Source organism: Myzus persicae, unplaced genomic scaffold (genome assembly GCF_001856785.1).
Source record: "Myzus persicae strain clone G006 unplaced genomic scaffold, MPER_G0061.0, whole genome shotgun sequence".
Classification (NCBI taxonomy): domain Eukaryota; kingdom Metazoa; phylum Arthropoda; class Insecta; order Hemiptera; family Aphididae; genus Myzus; species Myzus persicae.
In genome coordinates, this window is record NW_019104357.1 from 51,346 (window position 1) to 68,546 (window position 17,201).

Below are 17,201 nucleotides of genomic sequence, written 5' to 3' on the forward strand. Positions count from 1 at the left end.
TGTAATATAATAATACAATTAAAATACTAACTTATGTCACATAATCTGTTTGTAAAATTCCATTATAACATGGTTTGTATGCATGATGCATGAAATAATTTGCACAATATTTATAAAAGTTAAGCTATTAAACTATTTGATCTAGCTGGGGATGGGATGGATGACACCCCTCAATTTTTTTTATTGATGATGCTTTGATCACAGTTATAGCCTATAAAGGTAATAAATTAGCCCTCCCCTTGATTGAACTCCAGCTACACAACTGTATATAATGATTGCTTTTGTCAGTTTTACTGAAGGGGTATATGGGTATATTCAACCTGTTGAATGTCTCATAACAACTAACAAGACTAACTATTATTTGTGTTAATTGTATATGTATTATATCAATTTTCTCTAGTCAGTACCTATATATAGAACTGAAAATTACTGTAACAAGAACTACTAAAGGTGCCTTTAAATTCTATCTAAGACATAATAAATGTAAAGGCACCTTAATACTTTCTAGATGTGACAAGATTTATGTTTGTACCTACAATTTAATTTACAGTTTAGATGTATCCAAATTGTATTCTGTGTTTGTGTAAGTGTTTAATTATTTATTCAATGTAAATTTAGAAGCTGGGAAAAATGAATCTCAAGATTTTTTAACCAAGAGTACAGAAGGACTGAGAGTTACACTTACATCGTCTATAAACTTGTCCGATTATTTAATAGATAAGTATAATTTGAACTACCTTCTCACAGGAAAAGTTAACCAAGATTCACTAGAGGTAATGTAACAAAATATACATAGGCATACATTTTTGTTGAATATTATAAATTAAACATTTTTTTAGCCTTTTTTTGGTACGGTGAGAATGGCTTTAGGTACAAATGACCATCCATCTACACCGACTTTTTTACAAGTGTATAAACTGCTTTCAGTTTATGCTATATTAAAACCTCCTAAATATGGAAATTTTACTGTTGATAATATGCAACAAACAAATTTAATAACAATTTCTGTTATAAAGAATTGTTATGAAAATAATGAAGCTATAACAGCAATAGACAAACTAAAAACCAAATTAAATGGTCTTATTAATGAAGGTGAATGGGAATTTACTGATATAATTGAACACAATTATTCATTGGCTCCAATTGTGGACTGCTTAAAGTATTGTATAGCTAGTTATTTAACTCCCCAAATAATCAAAAGAAGTTCTTGTCCAAAATGTAAATCTAGTGTCACAAGTATTGAATGTTTCACCTCCGAGGCTGATTTGACAAATATTAAATCTAGGGGATGGCTGAAACATCCAAGTAAATATTTGTATAAATTATTGAGTGTTGTTGAAGATGAGTTGATGAACAATTTAAGTAAAACAAGTGTTTTTGAAGACACAGTAGAAGCATTGATAACCAAGTGTGAAACGTTCACATTTCCATGTGCGGAACATAAAGATTTTATTTTACCATACATTATAAAATATTATATAAATATGAGAATGCGTTAATGGACTAGGCAAACAAACCAGGAACAGCTTAAAGAAAATGCGAAAAAAAAGAAACTGTCTAAATTTTGTAAATCATAATCTAATATCTATATTCTATAATAATTAATATTATACATACCTATAAATTAAAAACTTAAAAGTTGTTTGTTATTTTAAAGTTTTTAGACTGAGTACTACCTTAGTACATAAGCAATATCCTATAATCGTGCCAAACTAATAATTTCAATACAAAATATTAAAATAAAAAATTCTCATGAAATTTATTTGTAAATATTATCAGATAATATCTAGATCGTCTTACGCCACTGATAAATGGCAGTACTAGCACAAAAAAGGTTGAACTTTAGCTTTTAAGTTTAACTAAAAAAAAGTTGAACTTTAACTTTTAAGTAGTATAACACATTAACTGTTAATAGTCACATCAATGTAATTTATTTTTTTCATGATAAATCATTAATTACAAAATGTGTATGTCGTAGGTTCACAATGTTAATTTCATTTTTTTTTAATACATAATTCTAAAAATACAATATCTTGTAATAATCTCTTACAATATCTAATAATTATTTACAAATGTTTCAAAATAGATAGTTTTCTATTTTTTCTTTTTTTTGTCCACTTTTTTACCTATCTTTGTTTATAATATTATTCTTAACTAGAAGGTAGACTGATGGCGATAAATATTGTTCACACATTTTCATACAATGTTCAACAGTTGTAGTCTGCTCTAGTTGTTCTAGTTGTTGTTCTAGTTCCTTAATTGAACACAAAGCATTGGAAAGTCGTTCTTGAAGTACTCGTTTCCTTGGAGTTTTGGCAGTTAATGAGTTCGGAGTTTGAATACTTATGGAACACGTATCTACTGATGTACAACCCGAAACTGATGTAGTGTTAAGAGTAGATGACACTAAAAATAAAATTATAGTGGATTAAAATAATAAGTTAATAAATGAACTAAAAGTTATCATATCTAACAATAAAATTTATTTATAATCAACATACCAGGAGTTGAACATCTAGGCGAATTGTCAATTATAACATTTTCAATTTGGATGTCATCATCCAAAGATTCAGATGGAATATCAACATGATCTGATGTTTCTTCTGTAACGACACAATCATCTAAAAGAACAAAATATTGTTTTACAATACAAATAAAGATTTATTTACCCCTTATTTAATTGACTTACTTTTAAATAATGTTGGTATTGCTGTACTCAATAATCTGGTTTTTTCAACATTTACATACATTATATTTTCAAAATGAAGTGAACACAATCTGTGGTTCCTATTCAGAATATCAGGGTCAATAGTTGGTAAATTAATTGGCTTACACTTTTCAATCCAGACAGCACATCTATAATAATTAAAACTATTAGTAGTGGGTACTAAAACAATTATTTGTGATGCATGATAGAAAATAAACATCAATGAATTTGATAGAAATTGCTCATTAACACATACACTATATAATGACTAAATACAATTAAGTTACAAGAAATGGGTTGGTACATTTTTGGTATTTCTTACCTTTCTTGATCCTTTGGAAATCTATGAAACCTCGTTTCAATTTGTTTTTTCCCAAAGAAAATACTGCTGCAATTCGCCAAACAACATGAATGGCCACCCGAATACATTATAGTAAAACAATTACAATTATTTACAATTAAAAAGCTAAAAATGTTAAACACAATTTCAGAATTCAGAATAAAAAACAAATTGTGCTATCTGCAACAGAAAATTCAAATTCAAATAAAGTAACAACGTACATGAAGTTGGCCCCCCGACTTTGTGCAAAAGTTTTCAAAATTATTGCAAACAATTGTAAATTAATTGTAAATAATTGTAAATCCAATCTCCGAATTTGTAAACACCCCCCTCNAGTAACAACCATGAAACAAAATATGTCGTATATCAATAAATTATCACTGAAAAATAAAATATTTACAATGATAACATCAAAAATGAGCAGACTCAGTTTCAGCAGCAAAAGAGAATTTGTAATTATTTTCGAATCCTGGCTACACTGATATCCCAAACATTTTTCACGGATTTTCGAGTTCTCATTAACTGAACGTTCTGGATATTCTGTTGTACTAGTATCGTGGTTGTGTGTTATTTTTAGAAATGCAGTACCACAGAATAAATCTTACTCCGGTCTCCGAGGCTCTTGGGCCTTGGCGTAGTCGGTTGCGGACGTTGCGGCACTCCGTCGCCCGGTGACCAATTTAATGGCGAATTAGACATTCTGTAATCAATTATGATTAAAAATTAAAATGTTTTAATCTTGGTACATATATTAACTGAAGTTGAATAAATCATTTAACTTACTAATTTTCATTTTATTGGATTGCCGCTTTGGAGTCGCCGTTGGTGCGGAAGTGGCGAGCTGTTGCATGTAAGTCACGGCGGTCGGATCTGAAGTGGCGGGCTGCTGGTAAGTTGCGGCAGTTTGTGGAATGAAGGGCTGTTGGTTCTGCCTCATGAAAGGCGGCTGGTACTGGACCATGACGTGCGGCTGGTACTGGCACATGGTGGGCGGCTGGTACATACTCGGCACCAGGTACGTGGTGGTTACCGAGTATGTTGCGGGATAATATGGAGAGTGCTGCTGTGCCGGCATCATTGCGCCTGGTACAAGAACGCCATTGAAGACGAGTTCAGGTTTGTGGCAGAAGGATCGGTTGGCTGGTACATCTAAAATAATTTAATACATTAATTACAAAAAAACCGGGAAGCAGATATCGAGTAGGAATGTACTCACTAAAGTCCGGCAATAGAAATTTCGCGAAAGAAAGTCCGGTATATTTATTATAATATAATATATTTATTATTTATCATTATGTTATCAGTTAATATAAATTCGTTGTGTGTTATTTTTAGAAAAGCAGTACCACAGTATGTGAAAAAATGTGTAATAACCAGCTGTGCACTTATTTACGGGACAGGGAACTCTTAATTCTTATGACTTATATACTAGTCACGATTAAAGATATACTTATATACTTATATACTGTATATCTTTAATCGTGCACACAACGAATTTTTATTAACTGATAACATAATGATAAGGTAATATAATATTTTCTTCAGATGATCACAGGGTGTAATTAGTAATTACAATTTTTTTCCCATATTAATACATTATACTATGATACTATGATCATAATTTATCCTTATATATATAATAGTACAGGCCTTTTTATGTACCAATTTTGTGACGACGCTATTTAACTTTTTTCCAATTTTTTTTCACAAAGTTGTTCCAAATACCTCCATGAGTGTCACCACATCGCCCGATTTTCAAAATTTTGATTTTAAAGGGTTGAAATCGGTCAAAATAGATTGTTTACGTTCTAATTGTATATCTATATATATGTTTTACAGTTTGGCGACCTGTGGGTTTCCATAGCGACATGCAACCATAACTTTTTGTTCGTCTAACTTTGTGTTTGAATCGGCATGTAAATATAAATTGTTCCGAGAAGTAAAATTCTACAATCTACCTATAATATTGCCCGATTTTCAAAATTTTGATTTTAAAGGGTTGAAATTGGAATAAATAATAATAATCAGATAAAACTATGGGAGGCATCACATTAGTATTTGCGTGAGATTTTAGACAAACATTACCGGTTGTTCCACGGGGAACACGATTTGATCAAATAAATGCTAGCATAAAATCATCTACGATTTGGTTGAAAGTAAAAAAATTGTCTCTTACTGTAAATATGCGAACCAGATTAACAGAAGATATACACGCAGGAGAATTTTCTACATTACTCTTAAATATTGGTAGCTGAACTGTAAATGATAAGGATGGGTAAAAAATCTAGCAGTATCAACAATTCGTTGGAACAACTGATACAAAGTGTGTACCAAGATATTGGAAATTTGAAAAATCTGAATAGTGAATGGTTATGCGAACGCGTTATTTTAACAACTACCAATAACTGAGCTGACACAATAAACTCACTAATAGTTAGTGGATTTCGAGCACTAGAAATGGATTACTTTTCTATCGATACGGTTATTGATAGTGAAGAATCGGTACATTTTCCTACAGAGTTCTTAAATTCACAAACACCATCTGGTATGCCTCTTCATAAAATATCACTGAAGTTGGGGGTTCTAATCATATTGAGAAATTTGAATTCTCCTAGATTATGTAACGGGACTAGGCTTCGTGTCACTTCTCTTACAAAAAATGTCATCGAAGCCGAAATTTTGACCGGATGTGCTAAGGGAGAAAAAATATTTTTACCGAAAATACTATTATACCCCAACAATTTTCCAGTTAAGTTTAGAAGAGTTCAGTTTCCAATAAAAGTCTGTTTTGCAATGACAATAAATAAAACTCAAGGTCAGACTTAAACTTATTGTGGAGTAGATTTAGAAAATAACTGTTTCTCACATGGACGATTGTATGTGGCATTTTCTAGAGTTGGAAGACCTGACCATTTGTACGTTTATGCACCACAAAATAAAACTCTAAATGTGGTATACCAAGAGGTTTTGACTTAAGCCATATTAAAATTAAGCAACTTCGTATCATTTGTAAATATTCATAAAAAAAGTTATATATAATTATGGAAACATTTTTTAAAAACAATATGTGTATATAATCATTAGAATCATTTGTATCATTTGTAACTACTATTATTATTATTTTTGTGGTATTTATAATTCTTTATAACACAACAATTTGTGTTGATTTAAGAATTTAATTTTGATAAAACAAAAACTACACACTTGCGAAGCCGGGTAATTCAGCTAGTAATATTATATTGTTTGAAAATGTTATTATATTATATTATTTCAGGCCAATCACTATTTTCAAGCATTGTGTGATTTGTGGCAACGTCGAAGGTGTGGCTGGTGTTTCTGTGCATTGGTATTCACAACACAATAATTATTTTAACATAACAATTCATAATACGATGATTAAATTAGTTTTCCAGTCTATTCCATTGAATCGTCAATGGGTGATGTTCGCCGAGAACAATGGTGTCAATACTCAACAGATACTGGCTCACTCAAAACTCTGTTCATGGCATTCTGTTTTTGGACGTGATTAAGGAGCAACCGTATATCATCGTTGACTATCTGCTAGAGCAGCGCCGTCTGTAATGAGTAATTACCAACATAAATCCTCAGGCTGTACCTTCCGCATGAGATTCACTTATTTGTAAACACAGGTCTCAAGTACCTTCTGCACTGTCATTTTCATACCAAACTTATTTATACTACCTATAAACTAAAGATGCTAAACTTCAAACCAAATACAATAGGTACATAAAGTTTTCCCGAGAATGTACAGATGGTGGGACGGGAGAATGTGGAAGTCATTAACATTCAGGTGAACGAAAAGGAAGGCATGGAAGTGGTCTCCCCGCTGATGCATACCAAGGGTTCATGGACCAAGAGAACCAAAAACTTCTACATCTATACTACAACTGTATTCTGCACCATACCCTGTTGCCATGTATGCGGTGAATCTAGAAATAATAAAAGTAAAGTAGAAAACATAACATTTCATAGGTAAGAAGTAACTCAGTGTACATATTATTTGTGAATAAATTACATCATTTAAATTTTGTTTAATAAAATATTACATTTTTAATTTTTTAATTAGATGTCCTGTCAATGTGCCACTAATAAAGAAAATTGGGAATCAGTTTGTTTTAAAAAATTCTTTAAGTCTGAACAATATTACCAAACATAGCGTTCATTATTCAGCTCATTTTCACCCATCTTCATTTCTAGATAACAACAAAATTATTAAGTTGTTGAAGAAAAATGCTATACCACCCTTGATAGTTTCTAGAGTGAAATCTGTATGTTTACCTTAGTTTTCATTACATAAAAACAGATTGATTAATTATTTGAAATTTACTAGGCTCAGAATGATTATTCAAAGATGACAGTACCTATTCCAGGAATATCAAATTCAGCTGTCCAGCAAGGAAGTGGTACAAGTTATAAAGTCCAAAAGAAATTAGTAAAGGTAAATTAATCCATTAATTTATGCTTTTATTATTTATGGCTACTCTAATAATAATGATAAATACAAAACAAAATTATATGCATATATTCAACTAGTTATTTATTTGAGGAAGGAACATAGCTATTATATGATAGTCATTCTGAAGCTGATATATCATATAAGCATAAAGTTCACAATGTAAAAATAAATTATTCTTATCTATGTAATGAATATTTTAATATATGCCAATATTAGGAATACAATATTTGTATAAGATCTAGAAACTACTGTAGAATCGGAGCAATTCTTTTACTTTGAACAGTTCAAATTGCCATTCGACAAGTAATTTAAAAATTATCCTTAATTATTTAACTTGTTTGTGTATATTTTTATGTTTTAGGTTTCATGTGTTAACTATGGATTCAAATATTCAATGGGAGCAAGCTACCTTTTTGAGTAATTTGAGATCAAAGACGATTTTTAATGCAATTTATGTTATTTTGTGATTTGTTCATTACTTAAATAAAGAAGCTATACTTTATATAAGAAGTTTATTTTGTATTTTTATTTTCCAATAATATTTATGGTAAGACAAATTAAATGTTTCCAATAATATAAGGTAGACAGTAAGTTTTTGTAACTTGTGCACAAGAAATTTTTTTATCTTACTATTATGTTTTTAGCAAAATGTAAAGGCTTCATTTTTGGCTGCTAGTACTTACAAACGCTAATAGGTACACCAAGACGTCAATTTATAAAACATGGCATTCGACAATCAAACGATGAAGTATAGTGAAAAAATAAACGATAATAACTCATTCAAGAAACTATTCGTCGAAAAAATAAGAAAATAGTTTCATTAAATGAAATAGTATTGCAATCAAGAAAGGAGAATCTTGTAAGTGATGATGCAAATGATATGTTGTTGGATTCTTTTTGGTAAGCATACTAACTTAATAAAGAATTGGTTCAAAAAAAACTTAAAAAAGTATTCTCCGGAAGTTTGACAATTTCCTTTATCTTTCCATTTCTTCTCTGCTAAGGCATATGAGTATGTCTGAAAACAGTTCAACAAGTTACTTCCACATTCATGTAAACTGGGAAAATGCACGCAATAACTTTGTATTGAAACATATTCAACGTTGGCGGTTGCAGTTGATTTGAAATTTGGTTATGTTATATTATATTTTAGAGTATATTTCATCGATATGAGTTAATTAAGATCAGTTTTACCAAAAAACTGTACGCGAAATACATACATATAACATATATTTCTATTCTATATTCAATTTGAAATGGAAATAAATTAGATTTATATAGGTACTTTCTAGTAATAAATAATTTTTGTTTTATGTTTTAAAAAACATAAATATTTGTAAGAATTGATATAAATAAGTTTAATTAACAAACTTACTATAAAATTATAGGTTATTTGATATTTAATGTTGCAGCCTATTGTAAAAATGTATTTTCTTCATTATGCAATAGGACCAATAGGTAATTGTAGATGATATCAACCAATAAATCAATAAGAAAAATGAAAAAAAAACAAACATGATTTAATAACAAATAATTTTATTTACAAAAATAATTGTAAATAAATAATAAATAAACCAATTTTTATAGGTATATAAAAAATCTTTATAATGAACAATTTTATTTGGTGTTATATATTGTATTTTAATAAAATATAAATAAATAATGATATAAAAATAGTGGATGTTTTCATATTATTAGTTTTGAAATGAATAGCTCTATTATTGAAAATTAGGCAAGTAAACAAGTACTTATAAACTAAATTGTACAAATAAAAAAAACAAAAATAATAAATATTAATTGAACAATATTTGTCTAGAATATAGTGAATTTTACATTATGACATGATAATTATAAATGTCTTGGTATTGTCAGTTTTCTATTTTTAAATTGACGTTCTGACACTAATTCTCTATTTAAAAATTTAACAGAGGAAAAAATTCTAAACCTTACAAATAGCTTAATTAAATATACATAATCAAAATTTAGACATGGGTGCTTAAAAAGTACATTACATAAAAATACATTTAAATTAGAAGATATTCCTTTACCAACTGCTAATAAAGGAAAACGTTGAACAAATATATTTTTTAGTTCAAATATGAATTGATAAAAATCATCTTTAGGCATTTGAAGGTTACCATAAGTTGTCTGTGCAGTATTGGTGTAAGCTTTAAAATAGCACAATAAAAATGCTTGATCTAAATTTGTTTGGTACCTTCCATAATCTACACATAAATCACAGGTATGTTGACCTAAACACTTGCTTTACAAATAACCCCAAACATAATGTAAAGCATTTTTTTCAGGTAAATTTAAGTATCTATAGTCAACAGTGCCAATATTTTAAAATTGAAATATGTACCTCTTGGTGAAGGTTCTGGCAACACAACATTAGTAATGCCAACTTCTGAAGAATTCATATGGCACAAAATGTCATCAAGATCTTTTATACAGTTGGGCGTTGGCATTAGGTGAATATTGAAAATAGTTTAAGCAAAACAAATTCCGAAAAGCTATATGAAATTGAACAGGAGTGGGATTTCGATTGTTTCCATTCTTATTATGAAACATACCAAATAAATTTTCTAAACAATTCTGGTTCAAACGGTTGGTAAATAATACATAATCACTGGGATGTGTCATTGATTCACGAAGAGAAACCCACAACTTTAATAACCCATTAATGGATATTAGCCAACCATTTATAAAATTCATTCTGCTAGTCACATCTATACCACTTATCTTCGAAATAACTTTTAATTTTTTAAAAAATGAAATCATCATAGAAAGAAGTTCCATTTGCATTGATGTATTTTTAAAAGGTCTCCAGAATGATTTGCTATTTGGCACTTTGCATGAATTAAAAATATCAAATAGTTTATCCATTTTATCTATGACATTAATCGTACATTTTAACTCTAATGGTAATTTACCCAATTCTAAGTGAGTATTCATTCCAGCAGCTACAGATTCACTAAAAACTTGGGCTGCCAAATAGACTCGCATTTTTTCGAATGGTCCTGGATTTATGTGAGCATGAGTAAGCTTAGGTGCAAATCTTAAATTAAGTTTGCTGTCCTCATTATAAAATTGTATGATATACTTGTTGTCAGTAAGTTCATCATCAATACCAAAATGATGTTTGAAAAACATGTTACGTGTTGACTTCAACAAATGTGGTGGATCGAACAAATACACAATTTCTTTGCCATTAACTGTAAAATAAGGGCGATGCAGGCTTACATAAACACTTTTACTGAAGCTAACAAAATTTGAGCCTTGGTCAGTGACAAACGCTTTGACATTTAAAGAAATATTCAATAATTTTTTTATGGTAGACATTATAATATCACTTAAATCTAGGTTACGGCAGCTTCCCGACATAAAAATGTAAGCTATTGGCTGCTTCCACGATACATTAATTCCCCTAATCATTAAAACTAACGCATACTTGGCTGCCTCATAAGTTTTAGTGAGATTTGTCTGATGAAATCCTATAATTTCATCTTTAGGAAGTGAATAGTACAAATGTGTTTTTAATGACATTTTATCAGCACATAAGATGCAGTCAAGGGCTTCAGTTTTAAAATTAGAAATTTTGAATTTGACAAATTCAAATAAAAAATCATTTAATCCAGGAATCAAGTCATATTTTGAAGTAACTCTTCTTAAAGTCCGAACTGAAGGTAGACTTAGTGTACTTTTTAAAAATCTATACACAGATGGGCCTAAGAAGTAAATAGTTAATGATAATTGTTTCATATCATTTGTGTACCTGTATCCATGAGGGTTTCTTGTTGTGCACATCATATGCGATTTGACAATGGTTAGTACACTAGGTGACAAATGTTGCTCACACAGGGAGAGAAAATTATCAACAGTATTGAATTCAGTCAACTGATGGCTCAAGCCCAAAATGATTTTTTCAGCTTTCAAACAAGCTTCTTTCTCAGTCTTCAATTGTTGCCTTAACATTGTTAAGTTAACAAAACTTTTCTGGTTGTTTTTTTAGACCAAGCTTTCAGAGTTTGACAACTTTTTGAAGAACTTAAATGATATACATAAAATTTTAGTTAACGCACAGTAAATTATAAATATACAGTAGAGTAATATTGTTTAAATAATTTAGACTACATATTCAAACATTGTATTTGTTACTCTTATTAAAAATAAAATGTCTCTAAGAGATAACTTAGAATGTAAGAACCCTAGAGAACATTTTGATTTAAATGACATAATGCAAACATTAAATTTTTATTAAAAATCAGACTGTTCTTTATTATTGGTTTTTTGTATAATTAATTGTATATTTTAATTATTTTAATATTAAGTTATATACCTACTTATATGTATTGTGTAGTTTTCTTTTGTCTTAAAAAAAATGTTACATAAAGATCAGTAAAATAATAAAAAAATTTGTGGACTTAGGCTTCCTCTCGGTGGTCAACGTGTTAAGTTTCGTTAGAAGCATGTTACAGTACATAATTAAGTATACAAAATATTATAATTTAAAACAAAACAATAACTATCGGGTAAGTGTTACTTGTGGTGGATGGAACATGGCTGGTACATTCTTCCCTGCTGATTTTATTATTTTAGTGTTACTTAAGTGACCAGACTTGCATGCGGGAACAAAACATTTGTTGGGCATATTAATTAGCACAATATGAAAAATGTTTAAAAATAATAATAAGTTTTACTAGTTTTAGGTAGGTGTGGATGGTTATATTTCTACTATAGGTAGTGTGGTACTGTGGTACTATAGAATAATAAAATATAAATAAACAATGTTCATCAATATGTTAATGATATGTATATTATTCAAAACAAATATACTTAAATAGACAATATTGCTTATAAAATATTTTCAAATCGGCCTTCTTAGCTCTTCCTGGTGGACAATTCTGTAACTAAACTGCCGTAAAAATGGTACTCATTTATTTCTCATGCGTATGATTGATAGTGACCACGGCTTTAGATAGCTATATTGATAGTACAACTATGCTTTTTCCTAATAATATTTGCAGTTTTTAACATATTTTGGTGGGCTCCTTTTTTATTCGGTGAATAATGTGTCCTAATTTGTTTATTTTTATTTAATTTTGCCATTTTTTTACGAATTGAAAATAATTATCTTTTACACCATATGCATAAATTACAGACACTATAATAAAAATATAAAATGTGAAAAATTAAAAACTGACGAGTGATTAGCAATAATCATTTTATGTTTAACCTATCATCGTCTTGTAGAGCTATTAGACATTTTAAATGTCACCATTGTCCATTGCACTCAACGTATTGAGTTCCAAACGACTGTCTAACATCAGGAAAATCGTAGCTAGAAACTGCACCATGGCATTATGGCAACATTTAATTTTATGAATATCACATAAATTTAATTCTGTTTCTAAGGTTACGGTCAGACTATATCCGAATTCGGACGGAATTGAGTTCGGCCGAAGACGGCCGTCTTCGGCCGAAAACAATAATACCCCGCAATGTAATTGTTGTGGTCAGATTACGTCCGAATTATTCGGACGAATACGTCCGACGTCGGATAAAATCAAAATATTTTGTTTTTTCCGGCCGAATCCGCCCGACGCGGAGTCCGTTTCAGCATGAAGCCATGAACTATTTTCGTCATATTGACGAAAATGGCCATATTTTACCACTTATAATTTATTTATATAAAATTGTTTTGGGCTATAAAATTATTTTTGTATATTTCTTCTTGCAAGTTATTTACAGTACCTTGTTCATTTTGTGCAATTACGTGAACCTCGTAGGAGTGGTTGGACCTGTGTTTTCAATTGTATTGAATATTTTAAATTTTATCAGATTTGAGTATCCTTTTAAACTAATAATAATAAACTAAGAATGATTGATTCAGAAAAATTAATTAGTTTAGTTCATGACCGCAATGCCTTGTGGAATAAAAAATCTAAACATTACCACAATAGAGACATAATTAGGAAACTTTGGGATGAAATAGCTAGGTACAGAAATGGAAACTAAAAGTGAGTATTCAAATTAAAGTAAACTATTATAAAAATTAATTTTTCTATTCATAATTCATACAATAGTATAATGTAAGTAAGGTTAAAGCTAATAGGTACCTACAATATACTATTAACCTAATTTTAAATCTTAAAAATTATTAATAATCTTAAATTAGGTTGGTATAGGTATCTATCGAGGTATCTACCTGACAACTTAGTTAAAATCAAAGGTTAGATATATAGGTAATAAATACTTATAGTCAATACAATTTATTAATTTTTAAGTTAAAATTATTTCATATTACTAACTTAATTAGGTATTTTAAAAATGTACAGCTCCAACATTATTAAAATACTCTTTGAAATTATCACGTATTGCATAGGCTGCAGTTTTAGAACGATTGTTTCGTCTTGATATTTCAATTTCTGTATTGGTTTGATGAATATTTACAAGAAGCGTATCATCAATCCCTTCCTGATCGATAATTATATTATGTAATAAACAGATACATTTAACTATTGTGTCTACGTGATCTTCATTAACTTGTAATTCCGTTTTTAGACACCTCCACTTTGATACTAATATACCAAATGTACATTCTATCATTCGTCTGGCTCGACTAAGACGATAGTTGAAAATTTCTTTTTCTGGATCCAAATTTGTGGTGCATGGATATGGTCGCATCAAATATTCTTTTAGTGGATATCCTTGGTCTCCCAATAAAACAAAAGGCATTGGAATATTTGTGTTTGGAAGTGGTCTGTTGGGTGGTACATTAAAAGAATTTGTTTCTAGGTAATTATATATATTAGACTCAGTAAATACACCGCTATCACTCTGTTTTCCATACGCTCCTATGTCCACTGTAATAAATTTATATTTTGCATCACACACGCCTTGCAAGTGTACCGAAAAATAATTTTTATAGTTATAAAACATTGAACCAGTTTTTTTTGGACATTTTATGCGGATGTGTTTACCGTCAATGCACCAGATACAATTAGGAAAATTCCACAGAGTTTCAAAATCGTGAGCAATCTGGTAAAACATATCTTTCGTCGGAAAAGGCATATGAATTTGTCCAAAAACATTCCAAATTGTGTTACATGTTTCATAAATTATTCCACTGATCGTGTTATGTGCCATACGAAATGAAAATGCTAATGATCTATAAGGAGTTCCCGTAGATAGAAACCTAAAACATAATTTAAAATGTGTAAGTTAGTAATCTAAACCTAATTACACACTTAAGAAAAACACCTAATCATACAAAAATCATAATCATATACAGGGTGTAATATTAAGACTTGACAGATTAAATGATTTACAATTTTATGGTAGAAACATTAATTATCTAAGTCAAGTAGTTTATTTTTTAGAATTTTTTACAATATCAATATTTTTTTAGTAAATTAATTTAGAACGTAATAACTTTTTTCAAAATATTTTTTTTAGGAATTTGCTGATATGAGTATATTTCTTAAATTATTTTTTACCTAATAATATAATTTCCTCAATTTTTGTCCTACATTGAAGTGAAGTAGCATCATTTTTTTTTTCATGTTTTCCTGTTACACTTGTAGTTGGTGTAACCTATAGATTACAATAAGAGTGTGACATCAAGTACAACGTTTATTATTTTTTATTACAGAAAACAAAAAAATTAAATATCTTATGTACATTTTTTTTAAAGCTCAAAATAGCCTATTTTAGATTTTGAGCAGAGCGATGTATGCATATGTAATGATTTTACAATGATGTTTTTTTCAGTGTGTACACAATAAGTTATCGAAATAATGATTCGATTTTCAATTTTAGTATCTTTTCTGCTGGGAAAGAGAATCTAGTATTAGTACATTGGAAGGTTGCAAAATTAGTTGAGTAATGAGTTGGAAATATAAAAATATCATAGATATGAAAATTTAATAAGTACAAAGTTCCTAACAAGTTTATCTACCTTAAACAATAAAAATATGTTTCCTGGAGAGTCAAGTTAAATTTTTATAAGCGTTTTTTAGAAAAACTTAAAATTTTTACAACATTCGATTTTCAATAGATTTCTCACGGAACGATTTTCTTATTTCATTTGTTATTTAATAACGAATAACCACAGTTACATACAAATTACACCAAATGTTTATTTTATCTTAATGAAATACATACTAAAAATATTTTGAGTCTTTTTGAGCTGTTTCAATTTTAATTTTTTTTGGTTTTTTTTTCTACAAATGTCAATAAAATTGTATTCATTGCATCAAAAAAATTTACTTTATAATACAATAATCCTCGAACATTGTTTCAATATCCATTTAAAAATATTAAAAATACATAGGCAAGATTTTTTTTGCAAGCATTTTAAGTTCTAATTTTGACAACATTTATCAAATTGAAAATTTACAAATTATTTTATTGGTAGCAAAAATGTATAAAATTTTACATTTGTATACCTAAGGATTAAAAACTTTAAAAAAAGGTTAGTTTATACTGTAACTCAAAAATCAAAAAAGATGGGTTAAGTTGATGTCGCTCTGCTGTACAGTAGGTGTGCAAGTGGATGTTAATTTTGAATTCAATGATATAATATCATTGTATACGAAAAACAATTCTGAGCTGAGACGGTTTGTCATGTGGATATTTTATATTATATTTATATATTGTAATTACTTATTGGTTATTATAAATACGGTTCGCAGGAGGTTAAATTAAAATTACAACAAAATAACTAAAATCGTTTTTCTTGGTTATTTTATATGTAATTTCGTCCTAATATGAACAAAAAATAACTATAAAAAAAAAACTGTGTGTTTATATTTTTAATTACAGAATAACCTACTTACATGGTACCTTCTTTTTAATTTTAAATCCTTAGCTATAAAAGTTGAACATTTTATCAATTTTTAACTACAAAATAATTTTAAAATTCCCGTTTTTCCTTGATTTTTTGTTTGTTTTTCCCGGCGCTATTGAAAACTATTGGGACATTTTTACTGACCTCCTGAATGTACCATCTAGATTCACTTTGCCACATTCATCGCTCTGCTTAGAATCTAAAACTATGGCTATGTATATTTTTTAGATTTTTTGGTAACAGAATTAATTACATTTTAAAAAATTATAGAAACAACATTTTTCTTAAATAAATATTAACATCATTTTTACAATTTTTTTTATTTGATTTAATTATTTGATAATATAGGCGATCTATTAAAAACCAAATGGCAAAATTTAAGAGATACCTATAAAAAAGAATTAAACAAGAACAAAAAACCAACAGGATCTGGGTCTGGAGGAAGCTCATCGAAGTGGAGATTTTATGAAACATTGTCTTTCTTAAAGGATATTGAAACACCAAGACAAATGATAGGTAATATCCCAACACCAATGTCGGTGAATGAATTGGAAAACACTAGGGATATTAATTCACCAGAAAGCGATTGTATTGACGTCGTAAACGAAGACTTAAATACATCGGAAAAATCACATGAAACAACAATGGGTATGGATTCTTCATATTATGAGCAATTACCAGCGAAAAAAAAAAAAACTAATAAAAATGATGCAATTAGTGATTTGCTTAATATCGAAAGACAAAAACTACATCATTTTAGTAAAATAAATGAAAATTCGCAAAAAAAAAACCCCATCATTGAAGACGAAAGTTTTCATTTTATGGT

At 29.0% G+C, this 17,201-nt stretch overlaps 6 protein-coding genes across 7 annotated transcripts; 4 read left to right on the forward strand and 2 right to left on the reverse strand.

Moving 5' to 3' along the window:
- Nucleotides 1-899: 899 nt before the first annotated feature.
- Nucleotides 900-2,051, forward strand: LOC111041475. Its single transcript, XM_022325752.1, has one exon. It carries the CDS (start codon nt 978-980, stop codon nt 1,497-1,499), a length of 522 nt encoding a protein of 173 aa, XP_022181444.1. The 5' UTR covers nt 900-977; the 3' UTR covers nt 1,500-2,051.
- A 5-nt stretch (nt 2,052-2,056) lies between these two features.
- LOC111041474 lies at nt 2,057-3,238 on the reverse strand. The gene is made up of 4 exons (XM_022325751.1): nt 3,030-3,238; nt 2,690-2,856; nt 2,502-2,621; nt 2,057-2,406 (listed from the first exon to the last, which is right to left on the reverse strand). Exons 1-4 carry the CDS (start codon nt 3,134-3,136, stop codon nt 2,123-2,125), a joined length of 678 nt encoding a protein of 225 aa, XP_022181443.1. The 5' UTR covers nt 3,137-3,238; the 3' UTR covers nt 2,057-2,122.
- Nucleotides 3,239-3,392: 154 nt separating this feature from the next.
- On the reverse strand, nt 3,393-4,156 carry LOC111041482. The gene is made up of 2 exons (XM_022325758.1): nt 3,831-4,156; nt 3,393-3,747 (listed from the first exon to the last, which is right to left on the reverse strand). The coding sequence occupies exons 1-2, from the start codon at nt 4,123-4,125 to the stop codon at nt 3,728-3,730; spliced, it is 315 nt and encodes a 104-aa protein (XP_022181450.1). The 5' UTR covers nt 4,126-4,156; the 3' UTR covers nt 3,393-3,727.
- Nucleotides 4,058-8,034, forward strand: LOC111041481. 2 transcript variants are annotated; one of them, XM_022325756.1, is made up of 7 exons: nt 4,058-4,163; nt 6,322-6,393; nt 6,453-6,697; nt 6,791-7,040; nt 7,135-7,336; nt 7,399-7,506; nt 7,886-8,034. In XM_022325756.1, exons 4-7 carry the CDS (start codon nt 6,820-6,822, stop codon nt 7,943-7,945), a joined length of 591 nt encoding a protein of 196 aa, XP_022181448.1. In that variant the 5' UTR covers nt 4,058-4,163; nt 6,322-6,393; nt 6,453-6,697; nt 6,791-6,819; the 3' UTR covers nt 7,946-8,034. The 2 variants fall into 2 exon arrangements, with proteins under 2 accessions (XP_022181448.1, XP_022181449.1); XM_022325757.1 differs by having other exon boundaries at nt 6,453-6,632.
- LOC111041471 lies at nt 5,505-5,873 on the forward strand. The gene has a single exon (XM_022325749.1). The coding sequence runs from the start codon at nt 5,505-5,507 to the stop codon at nt 5,871-5,873; it is 369 nt and encodes a 122-aa protein (XP_022181441.1).
- An 8,000-nt stretch (nt 8,035-16,034) lies between the features above and the next one.
- Nucleotides 16,035-17,134, forward strand: LOC111041472 (the record flags this gene model as incomplete). Its single annotated transcript, XM_022325750.1, has 2 exons — nt 16,035-16,038; nt 16,724-17,134. Coding segments are annotated over exons 1-2 (415 nt in total), but the record flags the coding sequence as incomplete, so codon positions are not given.
- Nucleotides 17,135-17,201: the final 67 nt, after the last annotated feature.

Coding starts and splice junctions, on each gene's coding strand:
- LOC111041471 (XM_022325749.1), top strand. CDS start 5,505: ATGGATTACTTTTCTATCGATACGGTTATTGATAGTGAAGAATCGGTA.
- LOC111041481 (XM_022325756.1), top strand. CDS start 6,820: ATGGTGGGACGGGAGAATGTGGAAGTCATTAACATTCAGGTGAACGAA. Junction 7,337..7,398: donor TAGTTTCTAGAGTGAAATCT/GTATGTTTACCT, acceptor GAAATTTACTAG/GCTCAGAATGATTATTCAAA. Junction 7,507..7,885: donor TCCAAAAGAAATTAGTAAAG/GTAAATTAATCC, acceptor TTTATGTTTTAG/GTTTCATGTGTTAACTATGG.
- LOC111041482 (XM_022325758.1), bottom strand. CDS start 4,125: ATGATGCCGGCACAGCAGCACTCTCCATATTATCCCGCAACATACTCG. Junction 3,748..3,830: donor ATCCAATAAAATGAAAATTA/GTAAGTTAAATG, acceptor AATTGATTACAG/AATGTCTAATTCGCCATTAA.
- LOC111041475 (XM_022325752.1), top strand. CDS start 978: ATGCAACAAACAAATTTAATAACAATTTCTGTTATAAAGAATTGTTAT.
- LOC111041474 (XM_022325751.1), bottom strand. CDS start 3,136: ATGTATTCGGGTGGCCATTCATGTTGTTTGGCGAATTGCAGCAGTATT. Junction 2,857..3,029: donor TTTCCAAAGGATCAAGAAAG/GTAAGAAATACC, acceptor TAATTATTATAG/ATGTGCTGTCTGGATTGAAA. Junction 2,622..2,689: donor AATACCAACATTATTTAAAA/GTAAGTCAATTA, acceptor TTGTTCTTTTAG/ATGATTGTGTCGTTACAGAA.